The sequence below is a fragment of the Coturnix japonica genome, chromosome 1 (assembly GCF_054131305.1).
Source record: "Coturnix japonica strain WE chromosome 1, WE-NBRP24, whole genome shotgun sequence".
Classification (NCBI taxonomy): Eukaryota; Metazoa; Chordata; class Aves; order Galliformes; family Phasianidae; genus Coturnix; species Coturnix japonica.
In genome coordinates this window covers 164,196,736-164,220,875 of record NC_140663.1, presented here as the reverse complement: position 1 = coordinate 164,220,875, position 24,140 = coordinate 164,196,736, and the positions used below count along the sequence as shown (strand labels likewise).

The 24,140-nt window shown below is 43.3% G+C and overlaps 1 protein-coding gene across 6 annotated transcripts in view; it reads left to right on the top strand.

The window, feature by feature from the left end:
* The first annotated feature begins 4,180 nt into the window (after positions 1 to 4,180).
* The window catches only part of ELMOD1 (ELMO domain containing 1), a 41,003-nt gene continuing 21,043 nt past the window's right edge, over positions 4,181 to 24,140 (top strand). For 4 of the 6 annotated variants that reach the window (XM_015852230.3, XM_015852228.3, XM_085536437.1 and 1 more), the window contains exons 1-2: positions 4,837 to 4,940; positions 21,424 to 21,516. In XM_015852230.3, the coding sequence (XP_015707716.1) occupies positions 21,500 to 21,516 (17 nt within the window). In that variant the 5' untranslated portion in view covers positions 4,837 to 4,940; positions 21,424 to 21,499. Of the gene's footprint in view, positions 4,516 to 4,836; positions 4,941 to 21,423; positions 21,517 to 24,140 lie in introns of those variants that run through there. The other 2 variants (XM_085536436.1, XM_015852229.3) reach the window with 1 other exon arrangement.

Here is a 24,140-nt window from a genome sequence, read left to right as displayed (position 1 = left end):
TGGCTGCTTCACTTAGCTGTTGTCTCTCTGGAGGCTGTATGAGTAAGCCTGGCAGTTCATCTCCCATGTTATCGTCATCTACTTGCTTTTGTTATTGCCTCCTGTGTTAAGCTTTCTGGCATCTTCAGTAAAAGGAATACAAGAGAAACCAATTGTGGCACTGTAAATAAATAAAATAACGAGAAGAGAGGTTTCAGAAATGATCATGAAGGTTATGTACAGACTGCTTTAGTTGCTATAATATCAATGCTTGAGAGCCACATAATACACATCTCAGGATTTTTCTGTATTTGGTGCTTGTCCTGAGCTAGACACAAATAATTCACAGCTGTTCAGTATTTCAGAGCAGAATGTTGACACAAATACTAAGTACCACAATGATTTCACACACTAAAAGAAAGTAGATTTCATCAAGAAGAAACAGACTTCCTAAGCAACAAGATTATAGAAGCTGAAGTTCGGAAATATATTCTCCCATCCCACCCTTCTCTTCACCTCAGCAGGATGGTTCTTTATAACATATTTCCAAAGTGTTCTGCAACTCATTTTTAGGAATGCACTCTGAGGGCAGGATGTCTGCAGGTAGTTATACAGGACACTGTCCCAGGAATGGAGACAGCATGTGTAGACCAAAGAAGGGAATCTCTGACTGCATCACATAATTCAGGATCATCACCTGGGCAGGGCTTAGAATGGGGATGAATGAGCTACAAACTGTAGGTCCCACACATTAAATCTCAGCATGGATGATTACACAGAGTAAAACCAAAATGCTTAAACATATATTGTACACTGTCAGACTTAAAAGAGAGATGCTAACCCAACTAGCATGAGGATCCTAAGATGAAAGGCTCAAAAAATGCAACGAGTTTTTGATATAAGCAAATTTGGAGATGATTAATACCATTTCTAGACTTGCACAGATCCCCAAGAGGGCCTGTTTTCCTACCTCTTATATTTCTTTTCATTTATTAAATGTAAACTAGAAAGCTTCAGGCAAACATTTAAAAGTTTCTGGCTATGATGATGTAGGATCAATAACTGGACTGGAAGCACCTATCCTGCATACACAGCACAGAAAATTATTTACTATGGACACCTTTCCCTACAGAACTCAATAGCTAACATGCCTCTCCTGGAATTCCTGCTCCCACTAGCAGCCTCTTGGACTTCAGATTCTCCCCACCCCTCAGTGAACTTTTTATCTAGCAGGGAACTCACACCCCCAAATGCACGTGCTTAGAACAGCTATAAGCTGGGCTCAGACAAATGCCCTCCTGTCTGCACATGACACCTCCCAGGTACCACTGGTTGTTTGTTGGATGGCATTCTACACCTTGGGTAATTTGAGCTTGGTTGGTTTCTGAACATCTTGACAAGTGCATTAGCATCAGACTTGCTAATTACAGCATTCTGTCATCAACTGCTACTAGCTCTGGAAAGCCTCCTCTGCTTATATTAGTGTTTGGCCATTTCTTACAGAGGTCTTCAGCACACTTTCATATAGAACACAGATTTTCAAATGACAAGGTGCACAATGCATTTCCATACAGAGTGAGAGCAAAACCATTGAAAACAAAATCAGACTTCATGCATTCCATCAAGCAAAGGTACCAGGAGAAAGTAAAGCCTACATAATACACAGCTTTTCCCACAAGCAAAAACTTAGATCAGCTCAGTCAAAGTAATGAAGAAACACAACAGTTGGTCCTGTGGTACTTAATCCATTATTGTTCCTTCGGTATCACAAGCATCATTATACTCAACAGTATGCTCCTATTATAGCAATTTTCTTCTAAACACACAGCACTGTCACCAATTGCCAAATGTACTGCAGTCCCTTAAATTACACCCAGCCTAACAGAGCAAGAATACCAGCCACTAAGAAATATATATACAAACTGTCATCTGATCTACAGTTCCCAGGAAGAGTGCTATCAGTGTGACTAACAGCAGAGGTGTGGTTCATCACATCCCAACACTGCCCAGCTGGCAAAAGGGCCCCTGAAGGCCAGGGTGGGTGAGGAGGATTGAAAGCAGAGTCTGAGAAAGTTTTGATTTATGCTGAGAAGATCATGTCTTATCCTTAATAAGGCTATGGCTTCTGAAACTGAGGTAAAAAAGCCCTTTGTGCAGATAGGGTTGTTTTTCTTTTCTCTCTTTCTTATCTTTCCTTACTATCCTTATGGTTGTTGTGGTGTTAGGTAAAATGTATCCTTTCACCTGTACCTGACTAGGGGTAATGGGATGAAACTACAGCATAGGAAGTTCCGCATGAATGTGCGGAAGAACTTCTTTACAGTGAGGGTGACGGAGCACTGGAACAGGCTGCCCAGGGAGGTGTTGGAGTCTCCTTCTCTGGAGATATTTAAGACCCACCTGGACGCCGACCTGTGTGACATGGTGTAGGGAGCCTGCTTTGGCAGGGGGGTTGGACTCGATGATCTCTGGAGGTCCCTTCCAACCCCTACAGTTCTGTGATTCTGTGATTCTGTTTTATGTAAAATAAGCACGAGTGTTTTAGCTGCCATCTGTGCTACCAGAAAATGAAAATCTTACTTGTCAGAAAGAAAACAAAACTTAATGATACCGTGAAAGCATTTGTTGAAGAGTAACTCCTTGTGGTGCATTTAATAATGCTTAGGTGGTGCTTCTGAGAAAAGTGCTACATGGTGTCAAAACATGGCAGGTCCTTCACAAGGGCACAGCGTGTGTTTTCTTTATTGATCTCATCCTTATCAGTGAATTGTACAACAAGAACTTCCTTCCAAAACAATGAGGGAGTGGCTTTTTCTCACAAATATCTGGACAAGGTTGCTGTCTGTTGTTGTTTTTTGTTTTGGTTTAGGTTCTTTTGGTCATTTCTGTCACCTTCTTTAACAGACTAAATTAATCATGCAGGTGACCTTGCTGGTTATTATTACTCACAGCAGGCTGTATTGGCTATTGCTGAGTGTGTGACATTGCTCAACTAGTGGGGTCCCCTATCTGTTTGTTTTCTAATGCGTTTGTACACTGGGATGTACTAATGTACTGCTTCTAAATGCAGGCTGTGCTTTTGCTGTGATGCACAGTATATTCAAGTTGTGGCAAATAAAAGGTAATTATGCTGTTAAAATAAAAGTACAGTGTAGGAAAAGCTTCTCTAAATGCTGATAATCAGAAGAGCTGAGGGCTTTTTAATCCATGCCACTGATAGCTTTAAAATGCTGTTTAGTTTTAACTTCACATAGGACCTGATAATGAGCATGAAGCAGGTACTGCAACCTGGTATCAGTTAACAGGCAGGAGGCCCTGGGAAGTTCCAGGCCATTATTCTAATCCCTTACCTTGCTGCAATGGGAAGGGACTTGCAACATGAACCCTTCCCAGCTTATGTTCAAAATGCATCTACATCTGTGGACAAAAGTATGATGTCTGGGAAGGAAGGTTAATATGGATCTGGCTTTTGATGTGTCTTGCATAATTATGAGTACCTTGTGCTGCTCAGTTAGAAGTCTTTGGGAAGCATATTTGAACTGCTGCTGAAGCCACTGAGCGTGGCTTCTCTTACCTAAAGCGGTTCCTGACAGGTTCAGAAATGGGGAACTTGGGTCTGTAGAGGGGAAAAGTTTATGGAGATACAGTAAATAGAACTGTCACCACAATACAGAAAAAAAGAAGAGGAACCAGTTTACTAGTTGTATTCGTGCATGGAGTTAAGCTTGAAGTCTTTGGATGTTTGGATGTGCAAAACATAACTGAAGTGAGAGGTGAGGCAGGAGTGCTGCTGCCTGATGCCCAGTGTTTGGTGGGGCTGCTTGGCTGCAGCAGGCTGCTGTGCCTGCCCTGCCTTGAAGCTGCTCTGCAGATGGCAACAGCCATCAGCACCCAGCTGAAAGAGGGACAGCGTTCCCCCAGTGCAGGAGGAGTAAAGCAGCAGCCTGATGTGCCTTCAGTGCTGAGGCATAGACGGCATTTCTGAGCCATCAGTAAACGTGTAACTTTATGACCTTCATATTTTCACTGTGCTTCTTGAATGTTATGGTTGATTATGTGACTGGGGAAAAAGAAAGAGTCTTGGAGGAAATTAAACTATGTCCCCTGTAACAGTCATGCCGAGAGCTATTTTCAGGTTAGACACGGAAAATACTTTGAAAAATAGGTTAATTAGCATTTCCAAAGGACATCGGAAAAACACGACTCTATTGGACGCTGTGGGGATGGGAACGCGGCCTGCCAGCCTGCCCCAGCCCAGCGCACATCTGGGCAGCTGCGGGTGGCAGTGAGGGTGGGCAGGCTGCCTGCATCGGGCCGTACTTACGGCTCTGGGCAACTTTAAACACGTCTGTGGATGCCTCAGACGACCATCAGTTTTCTCTTGGAGGGGAGAGCCTTACAGCCTGGCCAGCCTGTGATCCCGATGAGCAGATCGCAACTTTGAAGATCAGAGGTCCTCAAGATAACGCTGCTGGAGGGGCAGGGACGCGGGTCTGCGTGCTGGGATACAGGGGCAGCGCCGCGGCGGGCACACAGGTACCGTGCGGCCGGGGGCGGCCGGAGGGGGAGAGAGGTGCGGGAGGCCGGGCTGCCTCAATGCCGTCTGCATCTCAACCTGTATCTGTGCAACGCGCCCGGGGGCCGCCCTCTGCCCTTGAAGGGACAGTCCTCGGCGGGTTGCCGGGGACCGGCAGCATCCTCCCGGCCCCTTCCCCTCCCCGGGGCGGGCTCGGGTCCCCGCCTCAGCCGCGGTGCGGGCGGCCCTCAGGCTGCGGCTGGGCGGCGAGCGCTCCCCCCCTCGCCCTCCGGTAGGCGGCACCGGCACCCGCCTTCCTCCGCCGCCTCCTCCTCCTCCTCACCTTCTCCGGGCGCCGCAGGAGCGGAGCGGAGCGACCCGGATCGCGGCTCCGCACCGCCCGCCGACGGTGGCCCGGGACGCGCCATGGGGCTGTAGCGGCGCGGTGAGTGAGCGGCGCGGCCCGGGGCCCGCGGGCGGCTCCGGGGGTGGCGGCGGGCGGGGCGGCCGGGCCCGGGTCGGGGTCCGGGTCCGACCCCGGGAGCGAAGTTTTGCCCCTCGGGACGCGGGCGGACCCCGTGCCCGCCGCAGGCCGCTCTGCGGGGCGGCCCCGGCGCCGTGCCGAGCTGTGGCCGCGGGCTGCGGAGCGCGGGGGGTCGGGGTTCTGCTGGCGCTGCGCCCACCCATCACGGAGCGGTGATGGCGCGGCGAAGTTCCGCGCGATCCCGAGTTCAACTCCGGGACCGATGAGCGCCGTCTTTGTGCCGGATCCGTTCTCCCCGCCGCCGCTTTCCCTGCCTTCCCGTGAGAAGGGTTAAAGCGGAGCGGCTGAGGTGCTCGGAGGGGAACGCGGTGGCACCGCTTTATCCCGGCCCGGCTTAGCAGGTAGCTGGGTTTGTGACAAAGGCGTTCGGAACAAAGGAGCCATGTTAGCAACTGTTGGAAATAAATTAATTCTCAGGCTCGCACGCTTTAGTAAACCCGGCTTTTCATTCATCTCTTCCCCTGTCCCCGCCCCCGACCAGCCCAGTGTATCCCGAAGTGAAATAGGAGAAATGGCATCACTTCCCGAAACCTGCATCACCCCCTGCACCGCTGCTGACGCGCAGTTCGCCTCCCGCTTCCAACAGTTCTGCGTTTCTAAAGGGCATCGTTTTGTGCTGGGAGAGCCTCCAAGAGCTGAGGCAGCGGTGCGATTGTGATGAGAACATCTCCTCTCCCTGACACCAGTCAGCCTGTTTGTAGCCCAGTTTATCTGACGTTTTTAGAGGAACCCAAATCCAGAAGAGACTCACTGCTGTGTGGGAGAACCTGCTTTCCTCTGACTTTTCCCTTGTGTTCCTCTGACTTTTTGGTTATGTGCAACATTGTGTTTGCAAACTGAAGAGGAGGAGCTGCATCTAGAAAGATCTCCTGACTCGTTCCATTCTGATAATTTGTGTATTGCTTTCAGTAGTATTTCAGCTGAAACAAGTGCAAACCCACATTCCTGTAGCACTAGATTTATCAGCTGGGCTAATAGATGCTTGGAGACAGGAAGCCTATGGTTCCTCAGGAATGAAATCATGTGACAGCACCAGATACTGTATGTACTGCTGTTGACAGAATAACAGTAGAAAATACTTCCAGGAAAGCACTTAACAATAGGAAATGAGCTAACAACACATTGGTTAACTTTCCTGCTGGCTTGCTGATGAATAATACAATACTTTTTGCTATGTAACCTGCTAGGGCTGAGCGTGTAACTGAAATGCCCACATTTCATGGGCAGCTGTGGGATAGCATTGTATTATTGGCTGCAATTGCATTGGGCTCTTGTAAGCCCAAGGGTCTCCTCTGGCTCAGTGATCTTTCTGTCACTCTTGCCCTGGAATTACAATCCCACAATGTAACTGATGTTAGCAAAACCTGTTCAGTTGTACAGACAGGCACGGGTGGTAAACAGAGCCGGGGCAGCTTTATTTCTCCCAAGGGGCCATGTGAAGTGTTAGCGGTGAGTTGCAAGAGCAAGCCAGGGCTGCCTGGAGATCTGATCTTGTGTGGCTTAATGTCCCCTGGCTCATGAAACTATTTTATTTTTATTATTTATTATTATTATTATTATTATATTTTTAATGAACATCTTCTTGTTCCTCTTGATTGGAAAGCTTGTTTTATGTGACATTCCCTTGGGATCTTTGGCTCTGTAATGTAGGCCAGAAGATTGCATAGAAGAATTTACTTTTCTTGAATGCAGGCTTTGATAGCAGACTCTGATCTTTAAAGAAGGCTGGTCTGACTGAATATTGGGGAGGAAGACAACTGGTGAAATTCCAGTCAGGAAAGTGGAATAGACTGAGGAAAAACAAAATGAAAAGAACCCAAAAACTTATGTGAAGAGATGCAGGGAATGGCCACGGCAGCATAGCGCTGAGACTGTGATTCAGGCTTAGCATCCTCAGTATCTGCAGGCACTGAGCTGTGCTCTGTGCCATGTGCCAACACCAAGCTGGGAGAAATGTGGTAGTGCCTGAGCTTGAGCTGGAAATGCTTCTTGCTCCTGCCAGGCTGTGGAAAGAGAACTGAGACAGCAGGGGCTGCAGGAGCAGCCTCCTGAGTCACTTCACACCATGAGTGGGGCTGCCTGAGTGCTCCTTTTCAGGGTGAAGTCAGGCATTGAACCTGTCTGACTTTGCCTTGAAACAAATCATGGATATGTCTGCACTAGCAAGCTGGCTTGCAGCAAGCCTGAGTATCTGACACATCCTCTGGAGACCCTCTCCTGTGTCCCTGTGCTGGTTCAGGTCTCAGCAATCTCACTACATGAGAACTGAACTCTCCAAAGAAACGAAGCCAGGAGTCCTGCTCCAGGAGCACTCCTGGTTGATGTTGTAGTCTCCTGTAAAGGATGTTGATTTCAAGACTCAGCTGTAATCAAGTGAGCAGTTCCCATCCACCCACACACAAAACCAATTAAGAGCCCCACACCAGCTTGGTACTCCTGGCAGTTCATTGTCAAGTGAGCTGTCCCTCGCTTCCAGCAAGATGTGAGCAAGCACTTCTCAGCTTTCTGCTGCAGCTGAGAGGCCCTTTGTAAGAGAGTTTCCAGCACTTGTACTGAATATTGTACCTGACTGTAACCAAGGGCCTGGGCTTGGTGTTTTTAATGTGTGCTAATCTGTCTGCAGGTCCCTAGGTTGAGTGATCAGTTATGTTCCGGCCAGCTACAGTCACAGGTGTATATAGGAGCATGGAGAACAGGAGAAATGCAGGAGTTAAAAGATGGAATATGAAAAAAAAAAATAAAAAAATGTAGATTGAAGAGTTGAAATGGCAGCTTGTAAGAGAAGATTTGGGAGGTATAGTCTTCAGCACTGTCACCATAGGAAACCATGTACCTGCGAGTATCTCCTTTCTGATATCAGTTACTTCATCCAGCATTACTTCACATGCATTTTTTTCATCTTAATAGGCATGCATACACTAATGGTTCAGTTCAGTTTGTTCATTTCTTCTTCAGCTGGTATTGTGGGCTAGTCTGGGAACACCTGAAAATAAGTGGGAGGACATGTTCTGGGAGCTGTCGTACTGCATCCTGCCTGCCACCAGTCAGCCAGACCCAGAGACAAGGCTGGAGCTTGTCTACTGTCAGTATCAGGTGCTTTGTTTAAAAACAAACATCTGTTCCCCACTATGTAGTTTCAGTTTCAAATGGTTAGCATTGTTGGTTTTTTTTCCTTGGCTGAGCCATTTCTGTTGGTCTGTGCTAAGTGCTGATGTAGCTGTAGCTCATGTGATATGTATTTTCCTACACAGAGATGGATGCTCAGACAGAGCTATCGTGGCCAAGAAAATGAGTCATGCAGGATCCTGTCTCCTCATCTCTTTGTACCATGCTGCTAATTCACTCACAGTTAACTGATATCTTCTGAAGGTACATAAGGTCCTAAAGAGGCATTCTTTACACAAACAGCCTGTGTACAACTGATTATCAACATTGCAAGCATAGGACTTATATAATCATAGGACTGTTTGGAAGGAATCCTTAAAAGTCATCCAGTCTCACTGGGCTGGATCATCATTTGATGCAGCTAAGGGCTCGGTCCTGGCTCATGTCCAGCTTCCCATCCACCAATATCCCCAGCTCCTTTTGTCAGGGCTGTACTCCATCCTTACAGCTTGTACTGATAGCAGGGATTGCCAAGACCCCTGTTCAAGACCTTGCACTTGGATTTGATGAACCTCATGAGGTTCACCTGGGCCCACTCCTCAATTATGTCTAGGTCCCTCTCGATAGCATCTTGTTACTCATGCATTTCGACTGCATCCAACAGCTTCGTGTCATCCGCAAACTTGCTGAGGGTGCATTTGATCCCACTGCTGATGTCATTGATGAAGATGTTGAAGAGCACCGATCCCAGCAGTGACCCCTGAAGGATGCCACTTGTCACTGATCTCCATCTGGACACTGAGCCATTGACCATCACTCTCTGGGTGCAATGTTACAACCAGTTTCTCTTCCTTTGAACAGTCCACCTGTCAAATCCATATCTTATTAATTTGTAGAGAAGGATGTTAGGGGGACTGTGTCAAAGACCTCACTGAAATGCAGGTAGATGACATTAGTGGCTCTTCCCTTGTCTGCTGAAACAGTTACACCATTATGAGAAGCAGCAAGTCTGATCAGGCAAGACTTAAATCATAGCTTATTCTTTCTACCATATATTATGTGCCTGTTTGCCAAAAATGAACGGATAAGTTTCCTTGGACCCCAAAACTCTGATGCTTCTGGGGTCAGCATATTGAGTATGGGCTCTTGTGGTCATTACCAGATTGTACTGATGACGAATAGAAATTTTGCCACTGGACTTTACTACTCTTCATATAAGAAATATAAAGCAAAAATAACAATAAATCCCAAACTACTTTCTGTTTTTTTTTTTTTCCAAAATGCTTCATATATTGAGATTTATCCATGACACAGAAACAGTTTATTTACTGTGTTGGTAATACTTTCGCAATCTGGTAGGCTGGCAGGTGATAGAAGTGGGCACCTTAGTATGAACCAAACCTGTGTTCATGGAAACTGTCATCCCTTTCCATATCTCTAATAGGCAGTTATAAGAACAAGTCTTTTACTCTCTTTCCCACTTTACCTTCACAGAGCCGCATCCATATCAACATTGGCTTGGGTGCATACTATCAAGCAGGCTGTGCCTCTAGGAAACATGAAGATCAATGTGGGTTTTGTTACATTTGGGCTTGCTAGGCCTTCATGCTGTCAGTGTTAAGGCAGCCTGACAAGAACAGATGGGTTGAAGGAGGAAAAGAGGAGTTCTTGCTGTGCCACTTGCAGAAGGGAGAGGAATGAGGGTGCTTCCAAAGAAAGATAAGGGAAATGGGATATACTCTGGGCACAGATTAAGAGGTCATACAGTCTATGCCCATCTATTTGGTGGGGATACCAGATTGGAACATCCAAGGATCTTAGATAGTCATGTTCTGTGAACTGTGCTTGCCCTGGCCACTGCCATTACAAGTGTTTTGAGTTAGAGATGTTCTTTGCAAAGATCAGTACTGGTACTACATCTCAGGTACTATATGAGCTCATATTACTGATTTATTGTAGATAAGTCTGCTGAAAATGCTTAGAAACTTCTTTTACTTACTTTCTTCAAGTAATATCTCTAACTATCGCTTTGCCTTTGTGGTAAAGGTTAGGAATATAAAAAGTACATGCCCTAAGTCAAAAGAGATGTTGAAGGAAGACTTTCAGTGTGCATTGTATTAAGAACGAGTGTATTACAGCAATGCTGTCAATCATCCTGCCCTAGTTTGCATTCTCCCTGGCTTTGCTTTGTTCTTCCCCTTCAGTAATAATATTCCAAGAACCGTTTCCTCTGTTCTTTGTGCTTCTTCTCTCTCATCTTTCCGTGTTGTCTTATCCCCCTTTTTCAAACTTCTGACATCAAATCCTTGCCAGCATCCTGTTTTGTCTGAAAGTGAGCACCTAAAAGAAAGCAAAGGACATAACAGGAAGAGGTAGAGGGAAGGAGGAAACTATGGTACCTCCTCCTTTCCTTGCTATTGACCATCCTTCTACTCTTTGAGAAAGGACACCTCCCATGATTACCATGGGAAGATGTGAGGATGTTTCTTAAGCCCTATATGAAAGTCTTTCATACATTTTGCTTGCCAGCTGGTATAGCTGTACTGACCTTCAAAGTATTCTGTCTTCATTTTGCAGGTTTTCATCATCTTTTCCCTTTACTTGGTCATCATAGGGGGGTGTTGGTGTTACAATTTTCCTTTTTGCTGCAAATGTCCCTGGCACCAAACTCCATTACAGTTTCCATTCTCCACCACTGAAAGAGCTTGATTTTGGTGCTACTTAGAGTTTTCTTAGGGTACAGAAGGATGAAAGGAATCTTAATGTAACCCATTTCAGTGTTTTCAACACCTGTTAATGGAAACTAAAACTTAATAAGATACTTGTGACTCTTTTAAGCTGAAGATTCAACTGGTAACTGTCAGTACATAAGCCTGTTTGAATGACAGACTTGGAAAGATGCCCCTAAGATGAGTCTTGAACGTGTTACCATTTCACTTTTTTTTACTAAGAATGGCTCCAACCAAAGCATGAGGTTTGTTTATAGCAACAACTTTAAAAAACTTTCTAGTTTCCATGGGCAAATAGATTCTTTCTTCAACTTCTACATGCCCCAGACATTAGTAAAACCAGAGAAATCTACCCTGAACTAGTTGTGTGCTTGCTGCACAGAAGACCCAGAGCTTCTACAAGGTCACGTACTTGGAACTGTCCTGGTTTCCTACTCTCTTGGATGAAATTGTAGGCTGTAAAGCTTGCAGAAGAAAAACCACAGTGGGGTTTCCAGTCATCTTTACTACAGATAAAGTATGTTGCTCATTTACTGTGGTCCCTCTGCAGATTGCACTAATTTAGGCAGCTAATGGTTGGAGCGTAACACTTGTCATAGGATGCTCAAATACTTCAGTTATTTTTTGACATTATCTGCTGACTTGCTTCAGAGGAAATGGTTACTCTCAAATCTTTTCGGGAAAACTGTGCCTGTAAATTCATAGGAGGACGTGCATAAACTCATACATGCTTTACTCTTGCATGCCTACCTTGGAGAGCTCCATACAAAAGTCGTCACTGGTATGTCAAAAGAATCTGAGTGCAGTGATAGAAAAAATGGGCATCAAATGGAGCAATTTTTTGATAGATCAGTATGAACTGTATGACTCTCACCCAGTTCCAGGGTGAAGTGCTTCTCCGGGGGAAAGCACTGTCTGACCTATAACCTAACATCCCTGCTGTCTTTTCGTTCGTTTGTTTTTGTAAGTTAGCCACCTAAATATGAAAGTCTATGGTTATACATGATTTCAGGCTGATACTTGATGGGCAGTTGTATTAATCTAATGGCTGCATTTATCCTACCATTTCCAAGTAAAAATAACACATATTGGAAAGGCTGGGGAAAGAACAGAGAAAGAGTGAGCCATTGATAGGATGTTTTCCCACATAGCTATTGTTTACTGGGAACTGGTAAAAATGTGGCAGATCTAAGCTTCAGTTAATTTTGAAGGCAAGCCCGTAGTTCATTCTTACTCTTTACCTTATACCCTCAGCTAATCTAAGTAGTGACGTAGAAACAAAGAGGGAAAGGCAAGGGGGTCTAACTTATTCCCTGTTTAAAGTCGTCATTTTGAAGGATGGAGGGGAGGCTTGATATTGTGTTGGGTTTTGTTTGTTTGTTTCCTTTCTTTCATGGAGCTTGTGCAGTAATGAGTCTGAGAGCTAACCAGGTTTCCTCTTCTGGATTTTATGCACCTAGTCTCATATGATTTATTCTAAGCTTGAAGGAATGTTGCTACAAAGTATGATATTTTATTTAGAACAGGCTGCCTCACAGTACAAGCTGTTCTGTAGTATGTATGGAAACAGAGGAAGTAGGCCAGAACCATGGCACCGTAAGCCGTATAGACAGACCTGAGCCAGTGGCTGCTGCTCTACTGGGTGAACTCATCAGGGACCAAGTTGAAGGTTCATAAGAAATGATTAAATTCCTTTATATAAGACATGAATTAATAAATATTCCATTTGTTGTTCATTGAAAGCTCTTCTCAAGCGTGAGACTTTGTTTTCATTTAACTTTTCATTTTTAGCTGACATATTACCTACTCAGTCCTCTTCTGGATCAAATATACTTCCTTAAAAAATAATAAAGTAAGCTTGTTTAAGATTGGAAACATTGAAGACAGAGACAACACTTAAAAGAATTAATGTATTTAAGCATCTGTTTGCATTTCTGGAAGACTGCAGTATTCTGGATTGTGGAGAGCTTCTGCTTTTTAACTTCATGTTTTGTATTAGAAAAAGAATGTGCCCATTGAATTATTCACTACTGACCTGAAGGGACTTAATTTTCATTTTTCCCTCAACATCTTTCAGCACTGTAATAGAGCAGAACTAATTGAAATCAGTAAAAGTAGTTATTGCCATAATTCCACATTCAACATATATGTGTACACATATGTGCCTCCTTTGCTGAATTTCTAAAATTTAATTCCTTATAGAAAGCCAAATATGGAACAAATGACTTGGTTTTCAGGGGCAGATAACAACAATGAACTGGAGATGCTTCTATGATGTTGAGCTTCGGCTTGATGTTATCTGTGGCAAAATGTGGCTTATCTACTTAGTAGTTGCCAGGTGATCCTTATCTACTGACAAATTTCAATGTGGTAGACCTAAGTAGATGGTGTTAGAGGTTTGGTAAGTGAGTTTCCTTGAATCCAAGTGCAGTTTTACCTCTCAGTGACTCTTACAGGCATTGTAAAACCCTCCTGCAGCTTCCTTGTTTCTGTCACAAATCTGTGAGATTATTTAGCATTTTAAAGAGGCATTAATGGCCTGGAGTGAAGTGCTGGTGAGATTGCAGAATTGTAAGCTTTAAAAGTATTATTTAGTGTTTTGGGGGAAGGCTTTTTTGTGCTTGTCCTGATTTGAAGCTTTTACTTGGGGCTCCTTCTTTGGATTGCATAAGCATTGTAATATGCTTATGCTTGAAGGACCTTTTAGAGATGAGTAAAATTCAGTGAGGTTTTACTTCATATCCAGCCTTTCTTTCATTCTCCTGGTGAAATACAGAATTGTAAAATGGAGCAGTTTCCAAGGACATATTGTGAGTTGGAGAAGTCTATGTGCTAATTTTTAAGAATCTATAAGTAATCATAGAACCATAGGATGGCCTGGGTTGAAAAGGACCACAATGATCATCTGGTTTCAACACCCCACTATGTGCAGGGTTGCTAACCACCAGACCAGGCTGCCCAGAGCCACATCCAGCCTGGCCTTGAATGCCTCCATGGATGGGGCATCCACAACCTCCTTGGGCAACCTGTTCCAGTGCATCACCACCCTCTGGGTGAAAAACTTCCTCCAGATATCTAACCTAAACCTCCCCTGTCTCAGTTTAAAACCATTCCCCCTTGTCCTGTCACTATCCATCCTTGTAAACAGCCATTCCCCTTCCTGCTTATATGCTCCCTTCAAGTATTGTTCAAGTAAGTACGCTGCAATTAAGACTAGCAAAAATCCTGTTTTTATTGTGTTATTAAATATATACTATATAATTTGTATATTTTTATATAATTATATATTAAACTAACATATTATATATACATATATATATATCATTTTTTAAGCAACTTTTATTCCACCTTCAGGTATCAGTGCAAGTTGGAAAGTGCTGTTAGGTACTTTTCATGATGAACAGCGCAATTTATATAGGATTTTAGTGAGAAGTTGATAGCTCCCAAACTAATAAGATAGCAAAAACTTCTGCACCTGATGCTACCCTGTCCAAGTAATCTATAAAGCAGACATAACTCAGGGTATCTGAGATCTCCCCTTAAGAAGTGCTGGGGGAAGCAGGGGATCAAAAGCTAGGAGAGAGCCCAGGAGATCTTCTTCACAACCTCTTGTTTGCTGCAGGCTCAGTTCTGAGGTCAGACCAAGCTCTCAGGGCCTTGTCCTCTCCTTCAACATCTGTGGACCCTGCTGAACCTGCTCCAGTTAATTGGTGTCCTTTGTGTTTTGTTGGCACCCAAAATTAGATACGGTCCCTAAATGTGGTCCAATAACCACTAAGTAGGAGAAGGCAATTCCTTTCCTTGATCTACTGGCTGTGCTTCTCTTTTTGCAGCCATGAGCACTGTTAGCTTACTTTGCATGCTACTGGCTTTTGGCCAGCTTGCTAGCCACCAGGATCTCCTGAGACATTTCATGACATAGATACTTGTCCCCTTTCTAATTCTAGCCATTGCACATTGGTGCTTGGGGTAGAGAAGCGTTAATGATTCTTTCTTTCCATCTATCTATCTATCTATCTATCTATCTATCTATCTATCTATCTATCTATCTATCTATCTATCTATCTAATGTCACACTGTTGGTGACCTAAAACTCAAAATTGTTGTCCCTCACAAATAAATATTTCCAGGCTTTTGAGGTCACAGAATCACAGAATCACAGAATCACAGAATTACCCGGGTTGGAAGGGACCTCAAGGATCATGTAGTTCCAACCCCCCTGCCTAGCAGGGCCACCAAACATACACCTCTACTAGATCAGGTTGCCCAGGGCCCCGTCCAACCTGGCCTTGAACACCTCCAAGGACGGGGCATCCACAACCTCACTGGGCAGCCTGTTCCAGGACCTAACCACTCTTCTAGTAAAGAACTTCTCCCTAACATCCAACCTAAATCTTCCCTCCTTCAACTTAAAACCATTTCCCCTAGTCCTGCTATTATCAGCCCTTTCGAAGAGTTTACTCCCTTCCTGGGAGTAAGTTCCCTTCAGGTATTGAAAGGCTGCAATGAGGTCGCCCCGCAACCTTCTCTTCTCCAGGCTGAACAAACCCAACTCCCTCAGCCTGTCCTCATAGGGGAGGTGCTCCAGCCCCCTGATCATCTTTGTGGCCCTCCTCTGGACCCTTTCCAAAATCTCCATATCTTTTTTGTACTGAGGGCTCCACACCTGGACACAGTACTCCAGATGGGGCCTCACAAGAGCAGAGTAGAGAGGGACGATCACCTCCCTATCCCTGCTGACCACCCCTCTCCTGATGGAGCCCAGGATCCCATTTGCTTTCCGGGCTGCCAGAGTGCACTGCTGGCTCATGTTAAGTTTCTCATCTATCAGGACCCCTAGGTCTTTTTCTGCCGAGCTGCTCTCAAGGACAACTCCTCCCAGCCTGTACAGGTGCCTGGGGTTCTTCCGGCCCAAGTGCAAAACCTTGCACTTTGCCGTGTTGAACCTCATTAGGTTCACCCGAGCCCAGCTTTCCAGCCTGTCAAGGTCCCTCTGAATGGCATCCGTTCCCTCCACCGTATCGACTGCACCACTCAGCTTGGTGTCATCAGCAAACTTGCTGAGGGTGCACTCCATTCCCTCATCGATGTCATTAATAAAGATGTTAAAGAGCACCGGTCCCAAGACAGACCCTTGAGGGACGCCACTCGTTACCGGCCTCCACCTGGACATAGAGCCATTGACCACCACCCTCTGTCTGCGGCCTTTCAACCAATTGCTTATCCATCTAGTTGTCCACCCATCAAATCCACCTCCCTCCAATTTGGAGATGAGGATGTGATGGGGGACCATGTCAAAGGCCTTGCTCAGGTCCAGGTAAATGACATCGGTCGCCTTCCCTTCATCCACCAACGCCGTCACTCCATCATAGAAGGCCACAAGATTAGTTAAGCATGACCTTCCCCTGGTGAAGCCATGCTGGCTGTCTCGGATCACATGCTCGTTCTTTATGTGATCAAGCATGTTGTCCAGGAGGATCTGTTCCATAATCTTCCCAGGTACAGAGGTGAGACTCACCGGCCTGTAGTTCCCCGGGTCCTCCCTGCTCCCCTTCTTGTAAATGGGAGTGACGTGACCCTTCCTCCAATCATCCGGGACCTCACCTGACAGCCACGACTTCTCAAATATGATGGAGAGCGGCTCAGCAACCAGGTCAGTGATGTGTAGGTGGCAGTTCAGGATACTGCTGGAAACAAAAGCTGAAACCTGAGTTGACAACAAGATGGTATGAATGTTGTTCTTCATACCATCATGAAGTACGTGAACCATGTACTTCAAACATGTATTTTTCTTTTTTTATTTGTGTGAGGAGGGAAACTTGAACTAATGGTAATCTAATGATCCACATTAACAAAGTCCTATATTCAGCCTGCTCATCTTAGCGGTGCTCATGATGTGTGTCTTCAGCAGAGCTATTCCTTCTTTGCAATTGCAATATAAACCTTCCAAATATGTCTAAAATATGTCAGGTGAGTCATTGGCTTGGAAAACAAATGCTGTGAAGATTACTTTTATTATATTTTATCCTGCATATATGGTGATTTTTTCCCTCAACTGAAACTACATCTGTTTTAAGGACAGACAAAGCAACTCCTCGGCTTCAGAGCAAGATATGACTTTTAAGTCTTTCTCGACTTCCTTAAGCCTCCAGCCACTGTTAACCTTTCAGATAGATGCCTGTTTGGTTGTACTGCTTAGCAGGTTGTAAATAGCCACAAGAGTCCAACTAGTTAATGCTTGTTTAAGGAATTTATATTTTGACAAAGAACTTGACATAGTTTTGCTGTGTTGTATAACAGTACTACATCTCTGCCAAGAAGTTTTGCTGCTCGTTTTAGGAGTGGGGACTCTTATCTCTTTTAAGATAATCTGAATTAAACCATTTACAGTGAACAGGTATCTGTGTATGTTGTGGGATGGAGGAGTTTAATTTCTTATAAGTGGTGTGGATGAAATTGCACAAGCTGAGAAACTTGAACCCATCGGAGATCCAAACCTGTATCCTTGCTGTGTCATCTCCCACCTATAGCCTCAGAATGCAAGTCTCAAGTGCAAACTTAATACATTCTGCCAAGAGGTTTTCAGAGGTGGATCTGTGTGCTGTTGGTGTGAGGTGCTTATTGGGTACTAATATCTTGTAAAACAGCTTACAAAATCAAACCTGATTGTGTTTATATTTAGCCTAGCCTGACTGGAATTTAAAGGAAAAAAAGAAAAAACAAAACACCACCAACAAAAAGGCCATCTACAAATAGAGAAGAAAGGAAGTGTTTTCCAGGTTTCTCAGTGAGCAAATGTGAGTCTGTATAGCTTAAAGTAGGAATGTTATTCTTAGGCTGTGGGTGAAAGTGCTGGCGTGGCTCCTGGAGCACTGGGTGGGTGCAGTGACCAGCAGCCTGTCCTCACTGGGTGCCTGCTGGCTCTCTGTGTTCAGATGTGACTTCATGACAGAAGTATTTCTGCAGGAATCTGTGTTTTGAGAAACTGACCAAAACTCCCCAAATAACCCGTGTGAACTTCTCAACAAAGGGTAATTTGGCTAATTATTTTTCTTCTTTCTGCAAGCTCACTAATTAATTCAGTTACTGTCACTTGCAGACTGTTTCCTTTACTATGAGTGGAACTTAAAAGCCTTTCTTGTCTTCAGATATCCAACTTACTGAGGAAACTCTTATAGTGTACCTTTCCTTAAGAAGATAGGAAGCAGAGTTAAATCTCAGCACACACTAAGTGGCAGTTGCCTGAAATCTGGTGGGAAAGCTTCTCTAAAGCAGTGTAAATGTAGTCCAAAGCTATAGCTGTTTTTCTTACTGAGATGTTGTAACAACTTTGGAAGTAAAACTGACCAGTCATTAATTTTATTTGATATATTGTTTTTCTTTTCTTTTTTGTTTTTCTTTTTCAGGTAAAAGGAATCTATTACATTTTAAGTAGAAAAAGGCTTATAGAAACTAGAGTTGTGGCTCTCAAGGTTTATGAATAATTGAAGTTACTCAGCTGTGAATTGTGGAAATGTATGTTTTTTTCAGAGTTTAAACATTCTTCACACACACACACACACACACACACAATCTTTATCAAACTCCACCTCCCAGGGTTCAAGGAGCGTTTGGACAATGTCTCGGACAAAGGACTTGAACTTTGGATGGTCCTGCATGGAGCCAGAAGTTGGATTCAGTGGTGCTTCAGGGTCCCTCAACTTGGGGTAGTCTGTGGTCATAAGGCATCAGTGTAGGCTCTGTGTGATCTGTTTGCACTGAAAGTCTTGCCTCCAGGTCCTGAAAGCTTACTTGGTGGTCTGGTGGAACACGGTTGCTTTGGGCTTCAGTGAAGAAAGATGTTCTTACTGCTGTGTTAACCTGACTGAGGGTTGGGTCCGTGCTGTCAGGGACTGGCTGTAGAACTCGGTGAGGTGAACTTCTGTTACTCTCCACTCTGAAAAGCTTTAATGTGGCCTTTTTTGGCATTAGGACTTTAACTCTGGTGTTTCTGTAGGATGTGAGGTAATGGCTTTACGTTGCACCAGAGGAGGTTGAGGCTGGACGTTAGGAAAAGTTTCTCCCCAGAGTGAGTGATGAGGCAGTGGTACAGGCTGCCCAGGGAGGTGGTGGTGTTCAAGAAATGTGGAGATGTGGCGCTGAGGGACGTGGTTAGTGGACATGATGGGGATAAGTTAAAGGTTGGGCAGATAATGTTAGTGGTCTTTCCAACCTTAATAATTCTATGATTCATTTTTGTGACTTTTTTCCTTTCCTTTAGTTAAATGGAGAATTATTCTTTTGAATGAATCTAGGGGTGAGTTTTTAAAAAGGTTTAGAACAAACACTTTTAATACTTGTTATGTCAGTTATGCTTTTTCTTTCCAACTAATATCCTTCCTTTTAGTTTAGTTCTCTGAGTGAAGTCAGAGGTTTATGAACAGCAGTATTAACTTCTTAAGAGCTAGTTTTTGAAACAGTCTAATTTTTAGCAAGCATTCAAATCAAACCTATAATAGGCTGTAGCTGATAACTGTACTATAAGGAAGAGTGCTTTGCGGCTCCCACCATGATGTAGCTGAATGAGACTGCCCTAGAGTGCAGGCGAGTGATTTCTTTTCCTCTTGATCTTGCTGCTTTACTCTCACTTTGTTGGCAGCATGGACCTTGATCAGGAAGAGGAAGGAGCTGACCTTGGAGGCTGAGGCTCACACACCCTTCAAGGAAGCGTTGATCTGACAACTCCTGGCACCTCTGGTGTCTTCCTTACACAGCTGCCCTCATGGGTCGAATGCTGTGCTGAAGCTCCCTTTGTTCACCCTCCCTTTGATGCTAAAAAGCTGAGACTCAGCTGTGAGAATCTTTCACAAGTGGTATCCTTTAAACAGCAAATTATTAGACTGGAGGAGGGGAGCAAGTTACATCCCCTCCAGTTTTTGCCTGTCTCCTGTGCTCCCTGTGCCTGCTGCCATCAAAGGTCTATCAAAAGCTGCAGCGGGAGGTGCTAGGAGCCTGCCTACTGCTTTCACTGAAGAGCCAGAGCTTGATGTCAGCTTCTCTCTACCCTTGCAAGCAGGTGTCACTGCAGCCACCACCAATTACAGCTGTATTCAGGGGACAGCAACATGATTCAGCCAGTCAAAAACAATATAAATAAAGGAAGGTTTCACAGTTGAGGGATTATATATTTTTAGTAAGTGGTATGAGATGTAATCCAACAAGATAGCTGCATTTTTGTGAACTTAAACACTGCTTCTGTTCCTGTCAACAAGCAACAGCATAGTGTAAAACTTGTGAAATGGAAAGAAAATAAGAACAAGTTAGCTTAAGAAGATTTTTATCCCATCAGTGCTGATAGATTCTGTAAAACAAAAAAACACTTTATATGTGTCTGTGTATACATATATATGTTTCTTTAGACATAGAGCTTTCATTATGTGACAAAAGAGGCCAGATTTTGAAGGCCTTCAGGCTGTCTTCTGGGGGCTGCATGAAGGAAGAATTCTCTTAAATAACTTATCTGAGTAGCCTTCATCCAAGCCTGCACGTGTGTTTTGTATTCGTACAAAACTTGAAAATGTGTTAACTTTAAATCTTAGACAAAGTTTTTCCCAGCTGTGAAACTGTACTCCTTTGTTTTCTGGCATGTTAATTGTCATTTACAGGATATAAATAAAGTACAGTAAACTGTGAAGTCTGAATCTCTTCACATATGAGCATTATTTAAGCAATTCTTTACTGTAGGTTTCCTTAATGTGATAGAGGTGGTTGGGAAGAGGCTGTACTGAACGGACAAGGTTACATTTATAAGTTGGTAGGCTTTTTTTGTGTTACTATTTATTTAATTATTTATTTTACTTGAACTTTTCTTGTTCTTCTCACCTGAAAAAATTGGTAATTACCGTGAAAGTTTCCTTTAGCACACCAGGACTCAGAAGGAATGGTCAACATTGTCTACTGTATCTATTTTATGACTATTATTAAGACATCTATTTTATGTATTATGTATAAAATTTGACCCCGGGGAAGCAGGTAATCACCTGACATCTCTCACATTGGGTGATGGGACTCGATAGGTCAGATTGATGATTGGAATTGTTCTTTGAAGGTCTTTTTCAACCTAGATGATTCTATAATTCTAAAAATTAAATCTGGACCCTTACTATCATTTAGTTTACAAGCTGCTTTTACTCAACGTCTCCAAGTACTGTTGTAAATTCTGGAGAGCAAAGGGTTTCTAACACCCGGGAGAGATTAATGCCTCTTGACACTGCCACTTGGGAGCTGCTGTGAACACAAAGGTGTTTGAAACAGCTTGAGGGGAAATCTGGATGTTCTTACTTTGTGCTCTGATTGAAAGATTTGATTTTTCACAAAATAAACATGGGTTGTGTGCTGGTCAGAATATGTGTTCAGGTTGAAGAGGCAAATTATAATTTTTGTTTTTATAGATGTGATGTTCCATATATATCAGTGGAAACATAGGAAAGATCTTGTTTAAACAGCAACATAGAAAACTGAAGTACCACTCTTTCTTGGTTAGTAAATACATCACAATTCTATTTCTACAGCGCTGGTATCACTTGCAAAGAAGAGGTTATTGGTGATCATCAGTTGATTAAAGCTGCTGTAACACAAGCCACCATCATGAAACACTTCCTGAGGTAACTGTTCTTTATGTTTTTTCAAGTGTTAAGTGATGATAATAATTGCTTCCATGCTGCCACAAGTCAAATGTTTTAGTTGTTATCAGCAGTATGGAAAACGTGAACTAGTTCAGATGAGATTTATTTCCTCTTCACCTAGATTTCATTGATGAAGGTATACAAATATATCTGAAATTGGCTCCGCTCCATTTGCTCCTGAGTATGACTTGCAGTTGTTTCTCTGTAAACTAGCAGTACTACAGGGGACTTGCGAACACTGGCTTTCACTATAGAAAGCTCAAGCCGTCTTTGTTCTGCCCTCAATGGAGAGAATTGAGTGCTCCTAGAAGTTAAGACATATCAAGAGCTCAATTTGTGTATAAACCAAAGCAATCATATTCTGTCTGGGTGGGAGAAACCTTTCTCAAAAGGACAGAAACATATGTTTCTGTATGGAGCATCTGCCACTGTTTTTCTTTCTTTTTGGACTGTTTATGCACATGCTATGGATATCAGCATCATAACCTCCAGTCTGATCATCCATAATGACTGTTGTGAAGCTGTCCTTGCCCCAGGCATTTCAGTGGGATGTTTGGTTTGGTTTGTTTGAGATTTTTTTGAGTCAGCTGTAAAAAAAGACCTAAGCAGAATGTGTACAGGTTAAAAGTGTGAAGTGGTTATTTATTTGCTGACACCCACAAAAGACAGCTAAGATTTAATGAGCCATTAAGTTGAGCATTAATGTGTTCCCTTATGACCTTATCAGGGTGGTGAGAGGGTTGGTTGCTGCAGCTCTATGGCGCAGATTCTCAATGGTCCTCAGTCCTGAATGCTGATTCAGTGACCTGATGGTTTATAGCCATGCTGGGGCATTCCTTCTTGAATCCTGCCAGTGACTGCTGTCTCAGTACTCCTATAACTTTTACCTTTCTTTCTCTCTACAGATTTGATTATTATTTTTTTTTTAAACAGTTTAATCTAGGGTTACACATTTGTGCCATATGTGATCTAGGCAATGATCACTGATAAATAGTTCTCTACCACCCTATGGCTGCAGTGGAAGCCTCCAACATGAAGTCACTGAGAAATTTATAACTTGCTTTCTCCAAGGCCTGGTATCGTTTGAGCATAATGTGATTTTGTTCCTGCCTTATGGAGAAGCCGAGCTGCTGCCTACCTCCAAGCTGGCAGTTCTTCCCTGACTCCTGCTAACACTTATATTTCCCTTTAAAATGTCTGTTCTGTTCTCTTTTGGTTGTCCTGACCTCACAGTGGTTTTTCCACATAGGAAAACTCATGTTTTGATTATTTTTGTTCCTCTGATGCTTCTGAAGAAACTTCTGAAAGTTTTGAGAAGTCTTTATGTTGTTATCTTCACTTAATTAGCCATGGCATAGGCCATGAAAAGCAATTTCTTGTTTAATTAATTGTTATAGGACTTAATTACGAAAAGTCCAGTGTTCTGAATGTAGAACAGAAGGTGAGGTTAAGGGGGAGGGTGGCATGTGATAGAACACAGCACCTCAAACAAGAATACACTATTGAAATGGGAAAACTATTCTGTTTTCTTACAAGAATCTGGATTTTTCATATTTGAGGTTAATCCTTTTAACGTGAGACTGATATGAGTATTATATTGCTCAAAATTCTTACGTATTAAAAAGATACGAGGATGTTAAGTAATAAACTATGGTTACTCTCCAAGAAGAGTGCTTACTGGCAACAGCAAGTTCTGTTGCACATTGCTGCTGCAGTTGCAGGCTTCTGTGATAATGAATAAAACAGTTAAGTTTAGATCTGTAGGGAGATTTCTGTGCAAGACACTGATAGTTAGCTTTCCAGCTTGGAAATCAGCTGGGAAGTAAAGAAGTTAAGGTAGTTTTTTTCTATTAGCAAGCTCCCTGGCTGCTACTGTAGGTCAATTTGTCCTGAACTGCTTATTAAGATCAAATGCGGTGTGCTGCTGGTGAGGACTGCTCAGTGTTACAGTACTTAACTTGGTGCACAACACAGAGCAAGAGCTGGACTAGTTGATGCTGATGGCAGCTATAGTTTATGAAACTTCAATTTTCCTACTTGGACTTATTTGTGTCTCTTGTATGGCAAGTACAGCTGTGAATACAGCCCTCCAGATGTCTCACCAAGGCTGAGCAGAGGAAAGAATCCCTTTCTTATGTATGATCCACAAGTGTATGAAGCTGTAAGGGCCTCACATGAAAGGGGAAGGAAAATGTAAAACAATGTTGGCTACACTACCAAGACTGCAATTGCTTAGTTTGTACAAATAACACTTGTACATCCTCATATTTAAAGGAAGACAGTAAGAAATTATTTGCTTTATGCTGTTGACATGGGTAAACTGTTTTACATGAAGTTAATAAATCTTTTCCTGCTGATATTTAGAATGTCAGACAAATACACAACATACACTTAAAAAGTGTGGCATATTGTTTTACTGCTTCTGATGCACATATTTACTCAAGATGTGGGTTGGATAGTTTACGGTTTTATTTTTGGGGGGGATCTTTGATTGTGTTGTGTTCCATGTATTTTGATTTTCTTTGTTTTCTTTTAAGATATCACAGAATCACTGAATCCTCTCAAAGGTAGCCTTTACCTAGTCCAAAATGGCTTGACTCTGA